The 11,366-nt window shown below is 58.5% G+C and overlaps 1 protein-coding gene across 1 annotated transcript; it reads left to right on the top strand.

Moving 5' to 3' along the window:
- The first annotated feature begins 227 nt into the window (after nt 1–227).
- On the top strand, nt 228–9,930 carry BCL3 (BCL3 transcription coactivator). Its single transcript, XM_022585417.3, has 9 exons — nt 228–697; nt 2,426–2,579; nt 6,894–7,002; nt 7,212–7,416; nt 7,521–7,609; nt 7,819–7,896; nt 8,513–8,680; nt 9,051–9,168; nt 9,306–9,930. Exons 1-9 carry the CDS (start codon nt 442–444, stop codon nt 9,491–9,493), a joined length of 1,365 nt encoding a protein of 454 aa, XP_022441125.1. The 5' UTR covers nt 228–441; the 3' UTR covers nt 9,494–9,930.
- The last annotated feature ends 1,436 nt before the right edge of the window (nt 9,931–11,366 follow it).

The raw sequence follows: 11,366 nt of genomic DNA, 5'->3' as shown, positions 1-11,366 counted from the left end.
AGAGATACAGAGGCCTATAGCCAGAAAGACAAAAAAGCGGAGACAGAGCCTGACGCCCGCAGCCGCAGGGGTGGGGACCCCGCAACCCGCGACCCCGCCTTCTTCCCACCCACCCCCCGCCCCACGCCAAGACCCGGCCGCTCCGGGCGCCGCGGGGCTGGGAGGGGGCGGGCGCGGGGCGCGGCGCGGGCGGGGCGCTCTGCAGGCTGCACCGCGGGACGGCGGGAGCGGCGGCGGGTCCAGGAAACCCCTGGGGCGGACGGGTGGCCCCGGGGGGGCCGGGGGCGGGGAGGCAGGCTGTCGGCACCGCCCGGGCCGACAAAAGTCCCTTCAGTTCAGCCGGCAGCAGGGGAAGTCCCGGCGCTCGGCGTAGCCACCCTCCCGTGCCGCCAACCCAGCCGCACTCCGGCCGCCCGCTCGGCCGCCGTCCCCGGCGGCCCCATGCCCCGATGCCCCGCGGGGACCATGGACGAGGGGCCTGTGGACCTGCGTACCCGGCCCAAGGCCTCCGGACCCCCAGGCGCCGCGCTGCCGCTCCGCAAGCGCCCTCTGCGTGCGCCCTCCCCGGAGCCCGCCGCCCCCCGCGGCGCTGCGGGCCCCATCGTCCCCCCGGATCCCCTCCGCGGTGGCTTAGACACGCCAGTGGTGCCTGCGCCCCCCCACGGCCTGGCCCGGCCAGAAGCAATTTACTACCAGGGTGAGTGGCTTCCGCGGGTCATGGCCGGGTGGGGGCCAGGCAGTGCAGAGGGTCACTACCGGAGCCAGGGGCAGAGCTCCGACGTAATATACGGGGCCTCGGGCAGCTGAGGGACAGAAGCCAAGGTCCCAAGGGCACAGATATGGGGTTCCTGGGGAGCTGGGCGCACAGCCTGAGGTCCCAGGGGTGCAGATATGGGAGCTTCAGGGAGCAGTGCCTTGGAACACAGGTATCGGGGTTGTAGGAAGGCTGGGTGTCAGGGGGCCCTGAGGGATAGAGCCCAGGGTCCGAGTGCCACATATAGGGAGCTAGGAGACAGTGCCCAGCAGTACAGAAATGGGTTCTCAGGGAATCAAGCCCCCGGAACACAGAATTATAAACTCTTCAGAACCCAGATATCTAGGGTTATAAGGAATCAGCACTTGGACCCAAGAAACTGGGGTCTTGGCATCCCGAACTATATGTGGGGTCAAAGGAAGTCAGGGGAACAGAGACTGGGGTTCTAAGGAGACAGGTATTAAGGATCCCCGGATGTCAAAATCTCGGGAACCAAGATATCGGGAGACGATGGGAATTAGGAGAACGGCGTTGGAGTTCTGAGCACCCCAATATCTGGGATCACAAGGACCCAAGGAAACCGATCCAGATACCAGGGGTCCTTAAGGAGCCAGCAGGCCAGAGATCTGGGGTTCTGAGCACCCAGTTCTGTGTGCTTGCAAGTGACCAGTGTCTTCGCTGGGGTCACAAGGTCAGGTGGCCTTAGGGGGCTTGGGCTCAGTCTAAGAATTGGGGGCAGGAGTGGGGAGTTCTGGGACTCAAGGATTTAGAGCCAGGAAGAAGGATTCAGGGGTCTCTGGGCAGAAGGCCTCAGGGTGTCAAGGCCTGGTATTGGACATGCAAGGACCAGGAAACTTGGGGGTTCAGGAATGGGAACCCCCAAGGACCAGGAGATGACAGAGAAGGCCAAAATCCATTTTCCGGATCCTGTCTTCAGCCCTGACCTCCAGGAGGGGGTGGCCCCTCCCACAGCTGTGCCCACCTCACGATCTCAGAGTGACCCTCAGAGCTGCAGAGACCCCATGCCTAGTGCCTCCAGACCTTTGCCCAGTTTCTGCACCTTCCACCCCCTCAGAGTACAGCTTCAAGCTGTGCATCAGGAGGCCGGTCACAGCCTTCTCCTTTTTCCCTATTCCCCCGATGAGAACCTGGGCCTCAGTTTTCCCCATCTGTGTGATGGGTGGATATGGATTTGCCTGCTACCATGGTCCCTTCCAACACTTTGATCTGAACATGTTTCTGGCACCATTCCCTCTCCCCAAACTCTGTACACATTCACCCCACACCCTACATCCAGTGCTTCATCCATCCTTACCTCCCTCAGCCACAAATTCACTCAGCAAACAGGCCCTGAGGTCCCCCTGCTGAGTGATGATGGGGGTTCAGTCCTTAAGGGACTCTCTGCCTAGTGGGAGATGGGGCATCAGACACTAGTAAAGATGTGACAGTGAGAGTGTCCTGGGCTGGGGCGAGGGGTGGGCTGGGGGAAGCTGCGGGAGCCCAGAGGAGGGATGCGGTAGAGGAGTTTGTCTTGCACCTTGAGGACTCAGTAGGAGATGCAAAAGGGACCTGGGAAAAAGGGCAGGTGACACGCAGTAGCGAAGGCCGGGAGGTGGAGGATGGGTTGAGGATCTGTGGGCTTGGTCTCACACATGTCCTTTCTATGCCCAGGACCTTTAGTGTCCCTGTACCCCACCCCAACAATGGGCTCCCCCTTTCCTCTGCTGAACCTGCCTACACCCCTGTACCCCATGATGTGCTCCATGGAACACCCCCTGTCGGCTGACATCGCCATGGCCACCCATGCGGACGAGGATGGAGACACGTGAGTGACAGTCCCCCATTCATGGAGGGCAGTAGGGAGTGGGGAGACCAACCTTCCACCCACCTCACCCACCCACCACAGCACAGGGGCACTCAGCGTGGGCTTTCAAGTTACCTGCACCTGAGTTAGAACCCTGTCTCCACTGCTGTGTGACTCTGAGCAAGCCCCTTTCCCTCTCTGGACCTCAGTTTCCTCTTCTGAAAAATTGGGCACCCTGAGAGCACTTACCTCCCAGGAATGTTTTTGGAGCAGTGGGCTTCAAATGTTTTATCAAAATCCCAAAAGGAGGAAGACATCTCACTGACCAATTTATTATACGAACTATACGTGTTAAACTCCTAGCACTGAGCCTCGCAGATTGCCTGTTCAATATGTACTAATTACTGGTATTATTATCGTTATTGCTTTTTACTAAACCCAGCACATACACGCACATATAAACTTGAAATAAAAATTGCACAGAACAAAACAACGCTCACCCTTCCGACTTGGGATCTACTTTGGGATTTTCTGTTCTAGTCTTATGTCATTGTTTCCTGGTCACAGCCCACTAAATTAATTTGACGACCCCTTAAGTTGACTTCCCAAATCTCATGGTTTTATCATCTACCGTTTGAGGGGCCATGCTTCTGAGCGGCGTGAAGCTGCTGGGAAATCCTGCATGGGAGGGCCTAGCACACAGTAAACACTCGATATACTTGACCGCCATGGTTATTGTTATTCTATCGACCTCGGTTTGAATCTCAGCCGGCCACTTTCTCACCCCTCTCTACCTCAGTTTCCCCCTGTAAAAACAGGAAGCATAAGATGAGGGTCTCTGTGAGGCAGAAATGAAATGATTTCTATAAAGCCATTGTCTGGGACTGGGGTTTGGGGACTGGAAACCACAGGTGGAGATGGGATGGACAAGCTTATTTCTACAAGGAAAGGGGGGGGGCCTCCACCACTGGCTCCTGGGTGACTTCACATCCCCGAGCCTCAGTTTCCCTGTTTGGAAATCCGGGCTCATAATCACAATTAGGATTCAGTGCGGTGATGTACATACAAACAGTGCATAGAACAGAGCCGGGTGCACACAGTAGGTGCTCAGTACATGGGAGTGGCTTTTGGTTGGTTGAACAGAGCTCCCAGGGTTGTCGTGGACTTATCCTTGTGAACCCAAGCAGGAGAAAGTACCTGAGATATACATATACAGGGCTGGGTAAAGCTAGTTCCCGCCCACTCTGGGTACGTCTGGGGTCATCAGTGAAATAGATTTAATTTGTATCTGTCCCCAGGGGTGCTTTGTTTGCAACCTGTGAAAGCAGGGTGCAGAGGCGACCTGGCACACCAGTCTCCAGCCCCACACCCCAGCCGCCCTCCCCGCCCTCCCCGCTCTCCCCGCTCTCCCCCAAAGCAAACACTTCTGCCTCAGCTGCCTGTTGGGGGAAATCCCTTCCCGCAGAACCTGACCGCAGCCCAGCTGCTCTGCCTCCCCCACGTCAGCACCCGTCACTCACTCACAACCTCCCCCTCCTGGCGCTCCCTCTAACCTTAACCCCTTCCGCTGGGGCCGAGACTTTACCGGAATGGGCAGCAGGCACAGGCCAGGCGGGGGCGGGGGAGGGGGGACACGCTAGGTCTGGGTCCCCAGAACGGCAAAGCTATGGTTGGGAGGCTGAACTTCTAGGGATTCAAGGGAGTAAGATCTCAGGGCATTCGGACAAAGTCCCCACCCCCCACCCCCACCCCCCGCCACCAAGAAGTCAGGAGGCACTGGGGAGATGCAAGTCTGGGTCTCCAAGAGAGGGGGGAACGCGTTCTGAGTCCCAGAGAGCAGAGGTTGGGGGACTGCCTTCCGTGACCCCTGAGCGGGTAAGGAGCAGCGGGCAGGGCAGCTTGGGGATCTAGAACTCGGAGGGAAGGGGAAAGTTCGTATCCGCAATGAGTTAGGGCACCGTATTCCCGGGTCCCAAGAGATCTTGGGGATGGATGCCAAGATGTGGGGGTTAGGGAGCCAGCTGGAGTCGGATCCCTGGAGGGTGGAGTTCCAGAGGGGTCCTCTGGCTGGAGAAGTTGGGGCCCTTACCCCCAGGGTAACTAGATCGCTTTGGATTAGGCTTCCCTCTCCGCCCTATTCGAGGATGGAAGTTGGGGTGTCCGGGTGGCCGGGGTAGATCCCCGACGGGACAGGCTTCCCTCCCCCGGGAGCAGGAAGCGGAGCCCCGCCCAGCAGACCTGTTACTGGAAGTCCGAGGGCTGGGCCGCCCCTCCCGTCCCCACTTCCTCCAGCCCCGCCCCACCCCCTGCGGCCCGCGCGTTTATGGGAACTCAGGCCTGGACGGTTTCTCTGAAATAATTTTCTCCCTCTGCCCTCACTTAACCCCTCCTGCCCCGAAGGGGACCCAGGCCGGGCGTCCTGGGAGATGCAGGGAGGGGAGGGAGCCCTTCCCAAGGGGGCCCTGGCCCAGCTCCGACCCCTCCCCCAAGATTTCTTTTTAAATTTGGCTTTCTCGGCTCAGGATCCAGGTTCAGCGTTACACCTGCATAATCTCCTACTGGGAGATGGGCGTTCTTGTAGACCATACTTTACGGAGGAGAAACCCGAGGCTGTAAAGGGCCACCTAGCCGCACAGCTAGAGAGACTTGTAACGCAATTTGCAACCCCGGCCTACTCAGCTCCGGCAAAGCCCCCAGGGCTGCAGGATTTCTCTGCCTCCAGTACCTAGGGAGCTGGATTCTAGATGCAGATTCCACAATTGGGAGAACCGCTGTTCACCTCTCTTAGCCACGCTCTGGTTTGTCAGTAAGCAGTGGTGGGTGAGAAAGAAGTTGCTCTAGAAAATGGCCTTTAAAGAAAGGTTGTAGGGACTGTGTACCTCCAGTCAGCCTTGTGCCCTCAGCGCTAATGTCCCCCACCCCATACAGTCGTCCCAGGTTGCTCTCAGCTCTTCCAGGTTCGGGGCCCTGGGAAGGGGCAGGAAGTTTATTGAAAAGTGTTATCCAGATCAGTGCCTACAGAGATGGAGGAAGCAGGACTGCGCACAGGGAGAATTTGAGCTGCTACGTAGTTTCATCAGGGCCTCAGTTATCCCACAGGGAATGTTGCAGCTGGAGTGGCCTTCAGAGTTGGGGCCAGAAGCCCAGGCCTTCGACACCCACACGGACCAGTCACTGGATGCCATTGGGTGGCATCTACCCACCTCACCCCCATGACCTGGGCAAGCAGCTCTTTTCAGCGGAGGGTAATTCCCAGAGAGAGCTGAGAGCTGACAACCTTCCCAGAAGCTGAGGGAATGAGTCCTTCAGTCCAGAAGTGGGGGGTGGGGGGGACCTGGGTTGCGCAGTCCAGCTTCCCAAACAGTGACTAGTTTGTCCCACCTCCCTTCTGGGCAAAACTTCCTCCACATACATACTCTTGGGATGGAGGCTGACCGTGATCTCCAGTCACCACTGATGGAGACCTTGATGGTGGTATCGAGTTCATCCCCACCTATTCCACAAGAGAAAACTGTGGCCTTGAGTGGGGTGGGAATGTGGTTACCAGCTTCAAGGATGGCCAGGGATCATTGAGAGGGACTCATCTATTCAGAGCGTGTTTGTGGAGCACCTGCTCAGCACCAGCCGCTGTCCTAGGCACTGGGCAGTGATGGAAGCACACCAAACGCTCTACCCTGGTGGAGTTGACATTCTATGGGGGGAGATTCAGACAGGAAACAAGTAAAGTGTACCACATCAGGTGATGAACTGGAGGAAAATAAAGCCGGGGGTGGGGGAGGGAGCCGCTGCTGTACCATTTTAGCAGAGGCCCAAATGAGGGGAGCTAGTCCTGCAGGTATGGGGGGAAGACTCTTCCCAGCAGAGGGAACAGCCAGTGCAAAGGCCTAGGAGGCAAGCATGCTTGGTATGTTTGAGGAACACCAAGGAGGCTAGTGGCCAGAGTGGGCTGAGGAGAGTAGACAGAGATGATATCAAAAGGAATTGAAGAGCAGGAAACAAGATCACACAGGGCCTGTGGGCCACGGTGAGGACTTTACTCTGAGGATTCTGTGCAGAAAAGGGGCATGACCTGACTTAGGGTCTAAAAGGGTCCCTCTAGCTGCTATGTGAGGGACAGACAGTAGAGCAGGATGGAAGCAGGGAGGCCAGCGAGGAGGGGACAGTCCAGGAGGGGAGATGGTGGTGCCTGACAGGATGGAGGGAGTGGGGGTGGGGAGCAGTGGTTGGATTCTAGAGACACTTCTAAAGTATCCTGCGCATTTTGGAGTTAGCACTGCTGAGAGTATGGGGGTGAGAGGTGACCAGCCTCTAATGCCTGTGATCCTCCACCCCCAGGCCACTCCACATTGCGGTGGTGCAGGGCAATCTACCAGCTGTGCATCGGCTAGTCAACCTCTTCCAGCATGGCGGCCGGGAGCTGGATATCTACAACCACCTCCGGCAGGTGAGGCTGGGGGTCTGGGAACCCGGACTTCTGTTTCCTACGGGAAGAAGAGCTGGGGGCCCTGACTCTTGAATCTGAGGGACGAGGTGCTCCAGATTTCTGGTTGCTGCCTAAGACTTACAACTGGGGGTCAGGACTCAGGAATTCTGAGGAAGGCAGGACTGGGACGCAGGGCAGGGAACGGGTCCCTCACAGTCTCTGTTCCCCAGACACCGCTACACCTGGCTGTGATCACCACTTTGCCGTCTGTGGTCCGGCTCCTGGTGATGGCCGGTGCCAGCCCCATGGCACTGGACCGCCACGGCCAGACGGCAGCGCACCTAGCTTGCGAGCACCGCAGCCCGGCCTGCCTGCGGGCCCTGCTGGACAGCGCGGCCGGGGGCACCATGGACCTGGAGGCCCGCAATTACGACGGTGAGCATCTACCCGGACGCGGGGTGGGGCTGTCCGGCAGGACATGGAGTCCTGAGGCTGCAAAGCCCCAGGCCCAGGTTTAACTGAGCCTCCCTCTCCTTCAGGGCTCACCGCCCTGCACGTGGCCGTGAACACCGAGTGCCAAGAAGCGGTGCTGCTCTTGCTGGAGCACGGCGCGGACATCGACGCGGTGGTGAGCGCGATTGGGCCGGGGGAGGGGCCAAGAGGAACAGAGGGGCGGGGCCAACGGGGCGGGGCTTGGGTGGGAGAGAGCCCGAATGGGTGGGGTGGGGCTTGAAGAATCTAAGGGGATTGAGATGCTGGACCCAGCGGTTAGGATGCGGGCCGCCGGCTGTTTGGGCAGTGCTAGGAGACGCTTAAAACCTTCCCGCCCTGCCGCAGGACATTAAGAGCGGCCGCTCCCCACTCATCCACGCCGTGGAAAACAACAGCCTTAGCATGGTGCAGCTGCTGCTACAGGTGGGTAAGGCCCCTGCCCGTGGCCTCTCGCCCACCCTTTCCTCTGACACCACCCGGCTGTCGCCCCATCCCTGCCACCGACGCCGCCTTCCAGTTCTGGCTCTTGCTCTTGCTGCGCTTCCAGCCCCGACCTTTCCTTCTAGGCCTCGTTCTGTCAACCCTAGGACTTCACCCCTCCAGGCTACGAACTAGTCCCGGGTCTTCTCCCATTCCTCCTCCGGCCCCAAAACGTCCCAGGCCCCAACCATCTAGAGTCTTGCTGACCCTGCCTTCCGGCTTTGGCCCTGTCCCCGCGCTGTCCTTCCTCCCCGACTCCGTCCAGGATCAGGCCCAGACTCTGGACCCTTCCCTTCTCTGACTCCGCCCCTGCTTTGGCCGGGGCTGCCGAGTCCTGCTCCGGTTGATTCGGCGCCGCCCCTCCAATCCCGCTCTGTCCCGCCTTTGTTTCCAACTTCTACCCTTCTATCACCCAACCCCGATCTGGCCCCGCCCCAGGTTGTGATTCCCACCCTCACGCCCGGCCCCGCCCCTCACTGTAGCCCCGCCCCTGGGTTCCGCCCCCCCGCCCTCCACCGGGACCTGGCGGTGGTCCTGACCCGCGCCTCCCCGCCCGCAGCACGGCGCCAACGTGAACGCGCAAATGTACTCGGGCAGCTCGGCGCTGCACTCGGCGTCAGGCCGCGGGCTCCTCCCGCTCGTGCGCACGCTGGTCCGCAGCGGCGCAGACAGCGGCCTCAAGAACTGTCACAACGACACGCCGCTCATGGTGGCGCGCAGCCGCCGGGTGAGTGAGTGTGCGCGCTGGTGGCGGCGGGGGTTACAGGGGTTTCAGGGGTGTCTGTGCCCGAGCGCCGGTCCTCGCGGATGTGACAGGTGAGTGGGCACGTGCGTGCAGAGGATGCGGCGGTGGGCGTGTGCGCGTCTGTGCCAGGGCGTGGAGGCGAGCCGGTGAGCCTGAGGGCGTGGGTGTGAGTTCTAGACAAAGGAGTGACTGAGGCACAAAGAAAGGAAGTGACTTGTCCCCCTGCACGTACTGAGAAAGAGGCGGTGCTCCCTGAGCTAGGAGACCCCGTGAGCTAGGAGAGACGGAGAGAAGCAGGGCTGTGTGGGCAGGGGTGGCCTGGTGATGACACCACCCCCGCATCGCCCCACAGGTCATCGACATCCTGAGAGGGAAGGCCACACGGGCTGCTCCTGCATGCCAGCCAGAGCCCTCCCCTGACCGGAGTGCCACCACCTCCCCTGAGAGCAGCAGCCGCCTCAGCTCCAATGGTGAGAAACCGGCTCCCAACTTCCAGCAGCCCAGCTCCGCCCTCCCTCAGAACCCAGGAGTGGGGGTCCCCAGCCCCCTTCTCCCTGGATCCAGCCTCTCGCTGCCCTCACCCCTCCTCTCTCTTCTCTTCCCACAGGTCTTCTGTCAGCATCACCACCCTCCTCGCCCTCCCAGTCTCCCCCAAAGGACCCCCCTGGATTCCCCATGGTTCCCCCCAATTTTTTCCTTCCTGCCTCATCTCCACCGACCTTCCTGCCCTATGCCGGGGTCCTCCGAGCCCCTGGCCGGCCGGTGCCCCCCTCCCCAGCTCCAGGAGGTAGCTGAGAGGGATGGGGGGGCAGATCTCGGACTCATGAGGAGGGACCTCGCTGCCCTATGGGGTCAGCCCTCCTGGAAACTGTGAAGATCTCACTCTGCCCCCCCCCAATCTTCTGGACCAGGATTTGCACAGAGGCACATATATTTACCCATAACCGCCCCCCTCTTCTCAGCATGGATATTCCCCCATCTCGTCCCCACCCCCAGCCCGGGACTCTTACCCTATTATTCTCAGGCACCAGTCTCCCATCTGGAACTTCATCCAATCATTCATTTCCTTCTCCTCTCCCAGAGCTGGTGGAACCAAGGAACAGCCCTCCCCTCTGGCCTTTACCCAGTTCAGTAAGGAGGGAGAGATGGGCTGTAGCCAGGCACTGATATCAATGTAAATTATTAGGCTTTTTGGTTGAATTTCTTTTGTAATAAACTATTTTTGTACCATATCCCTGGCTTTGCTAGGCCTCTTTCATGAGGAGGTCTGGAGGAAGTGTGTTTGTGTGTGTGCCCACCTGGGTGCTGTATCCAGCTGACTCTGTGTGAGTCTCAGACTGACAGTGACATGTGTGGGCGACTCTAGGACTTACGGTGTGTTGTAAGTGTTCTGTCATTGTGTCACTGTGCCATTGTTTCTGGGGACGACGTGAAGTGTGACATCTTTCCAGAGGACCCTGTTGGATTCCATAGTGCATGTGTGTGTATGTGTGCTTCTGAAGGATTCTGCGGTTTGTGGGTCCCTGTGTACCACAGCTGGCTCCCCCCAATTGTGTACCTGTGGTAAACTGTTGATGCCAGTTGCCTCTGGGTCTCCGTGCGTGTAGCATTTGTGAGTGTTCCTAACATTGAGACCTGCGGTCATCGTGTGATTGTTTCTATGTGACTGCCTCGCTTGGTGTGTCACATTTTGATTCAGTGGCTCCAGGGCCCCCCTGACATACATATATACTTTTGACCGTCTGGACGCGTCTCTTACGTATCAGTCAGGGTTTGCATTCATTTCCCGTTACCACAGTAACAAAGCACCACAGATTCAGCAGCTTAAAACAGCACAGATTTATCCTCTTATAGTTCTGGAGGTCAGAAGTCCAAAATCAACTTGACTGGACCAAAGTCAAAGTGTCAGCAGAGCTGGTTCCTCCTGGAAGCTCTAGAGGAGAATCTGGTCCCTTGCACTATCCAGCTCCCAGAGGCCGCCTGCATTCCTTAGCTCATGGCCCCTTCCTTGTATCACAGCACCTTCTTGCTTCTATCTGTACATCTACTCTGATCTCCCGTTTCCCTCTTAGGAGGACCCTGTGATTCCCCCAGGTGCCCACAGATAATCCAGGATAATCTCCCCCATCTCAAGACCCTTAACTTCCTCACATCTGCCAAATCCCTTTTGCCATATGAAGTAACATTCACAGAGTTCCAGGGGTTAGGATGTAAATATCATCGGAGTCTCTATTCGATCAGAGAAGCAACATCACTAAGCGGTGGGTATGTGGATAAGTGATTTGTTACAGGGATTTGCCCGTTGGGAAGGGAAGATGGATGTACAATGGGGGGGGCAAGGACAAGCTGGAACCCCCAAGAAAGGGCTGGACCCCATGTCAGCCCCCAGTGCCTCCAGCCTTGGAGAAAGGGGTGTCCTTTGGGAGAAGCTGGCAACCTTGGTCCCATTCTGTTGGTCTTCTTGAGTGACCATGTGTTTGTGTTTCCGAGTGACGCTGAGTGTGGGTTTTTCAGTCTGGCGGGCCCTCCTTGGGCCTCTGGGTCTTTGTATGTCTTGGTGATTGTGAACATTTCTGCTGCGGTGACTCCACAACATGCTGTATCTGTGGGGCCCACTGCCTTAACGTCTTCCTAGGAGACACTGTTGCGTCTAAGCTAGGGGTGTGTG

This window comes from Delphinapterus leucas, chromosome 20, assembly GCF_059928025.1.
Source record: "Delphinapterus leucas isolate spDelLeu-1000000601 "Yukka" chromosome 20, BTC_Dleu_Yukka2, whole genome shotgun sequence".
NCBI lineage: Eukaryota > Metazoa > Chordata > Mammalia > Artiodactyla > Monodontidae > Delphinapterus > Delphinapterus leucas.
The sequence above is the reverse complement of the archived record's forward strand: the minus strand, read 5'-3'. Positions and strand labels throughout refer to the sequence as shown.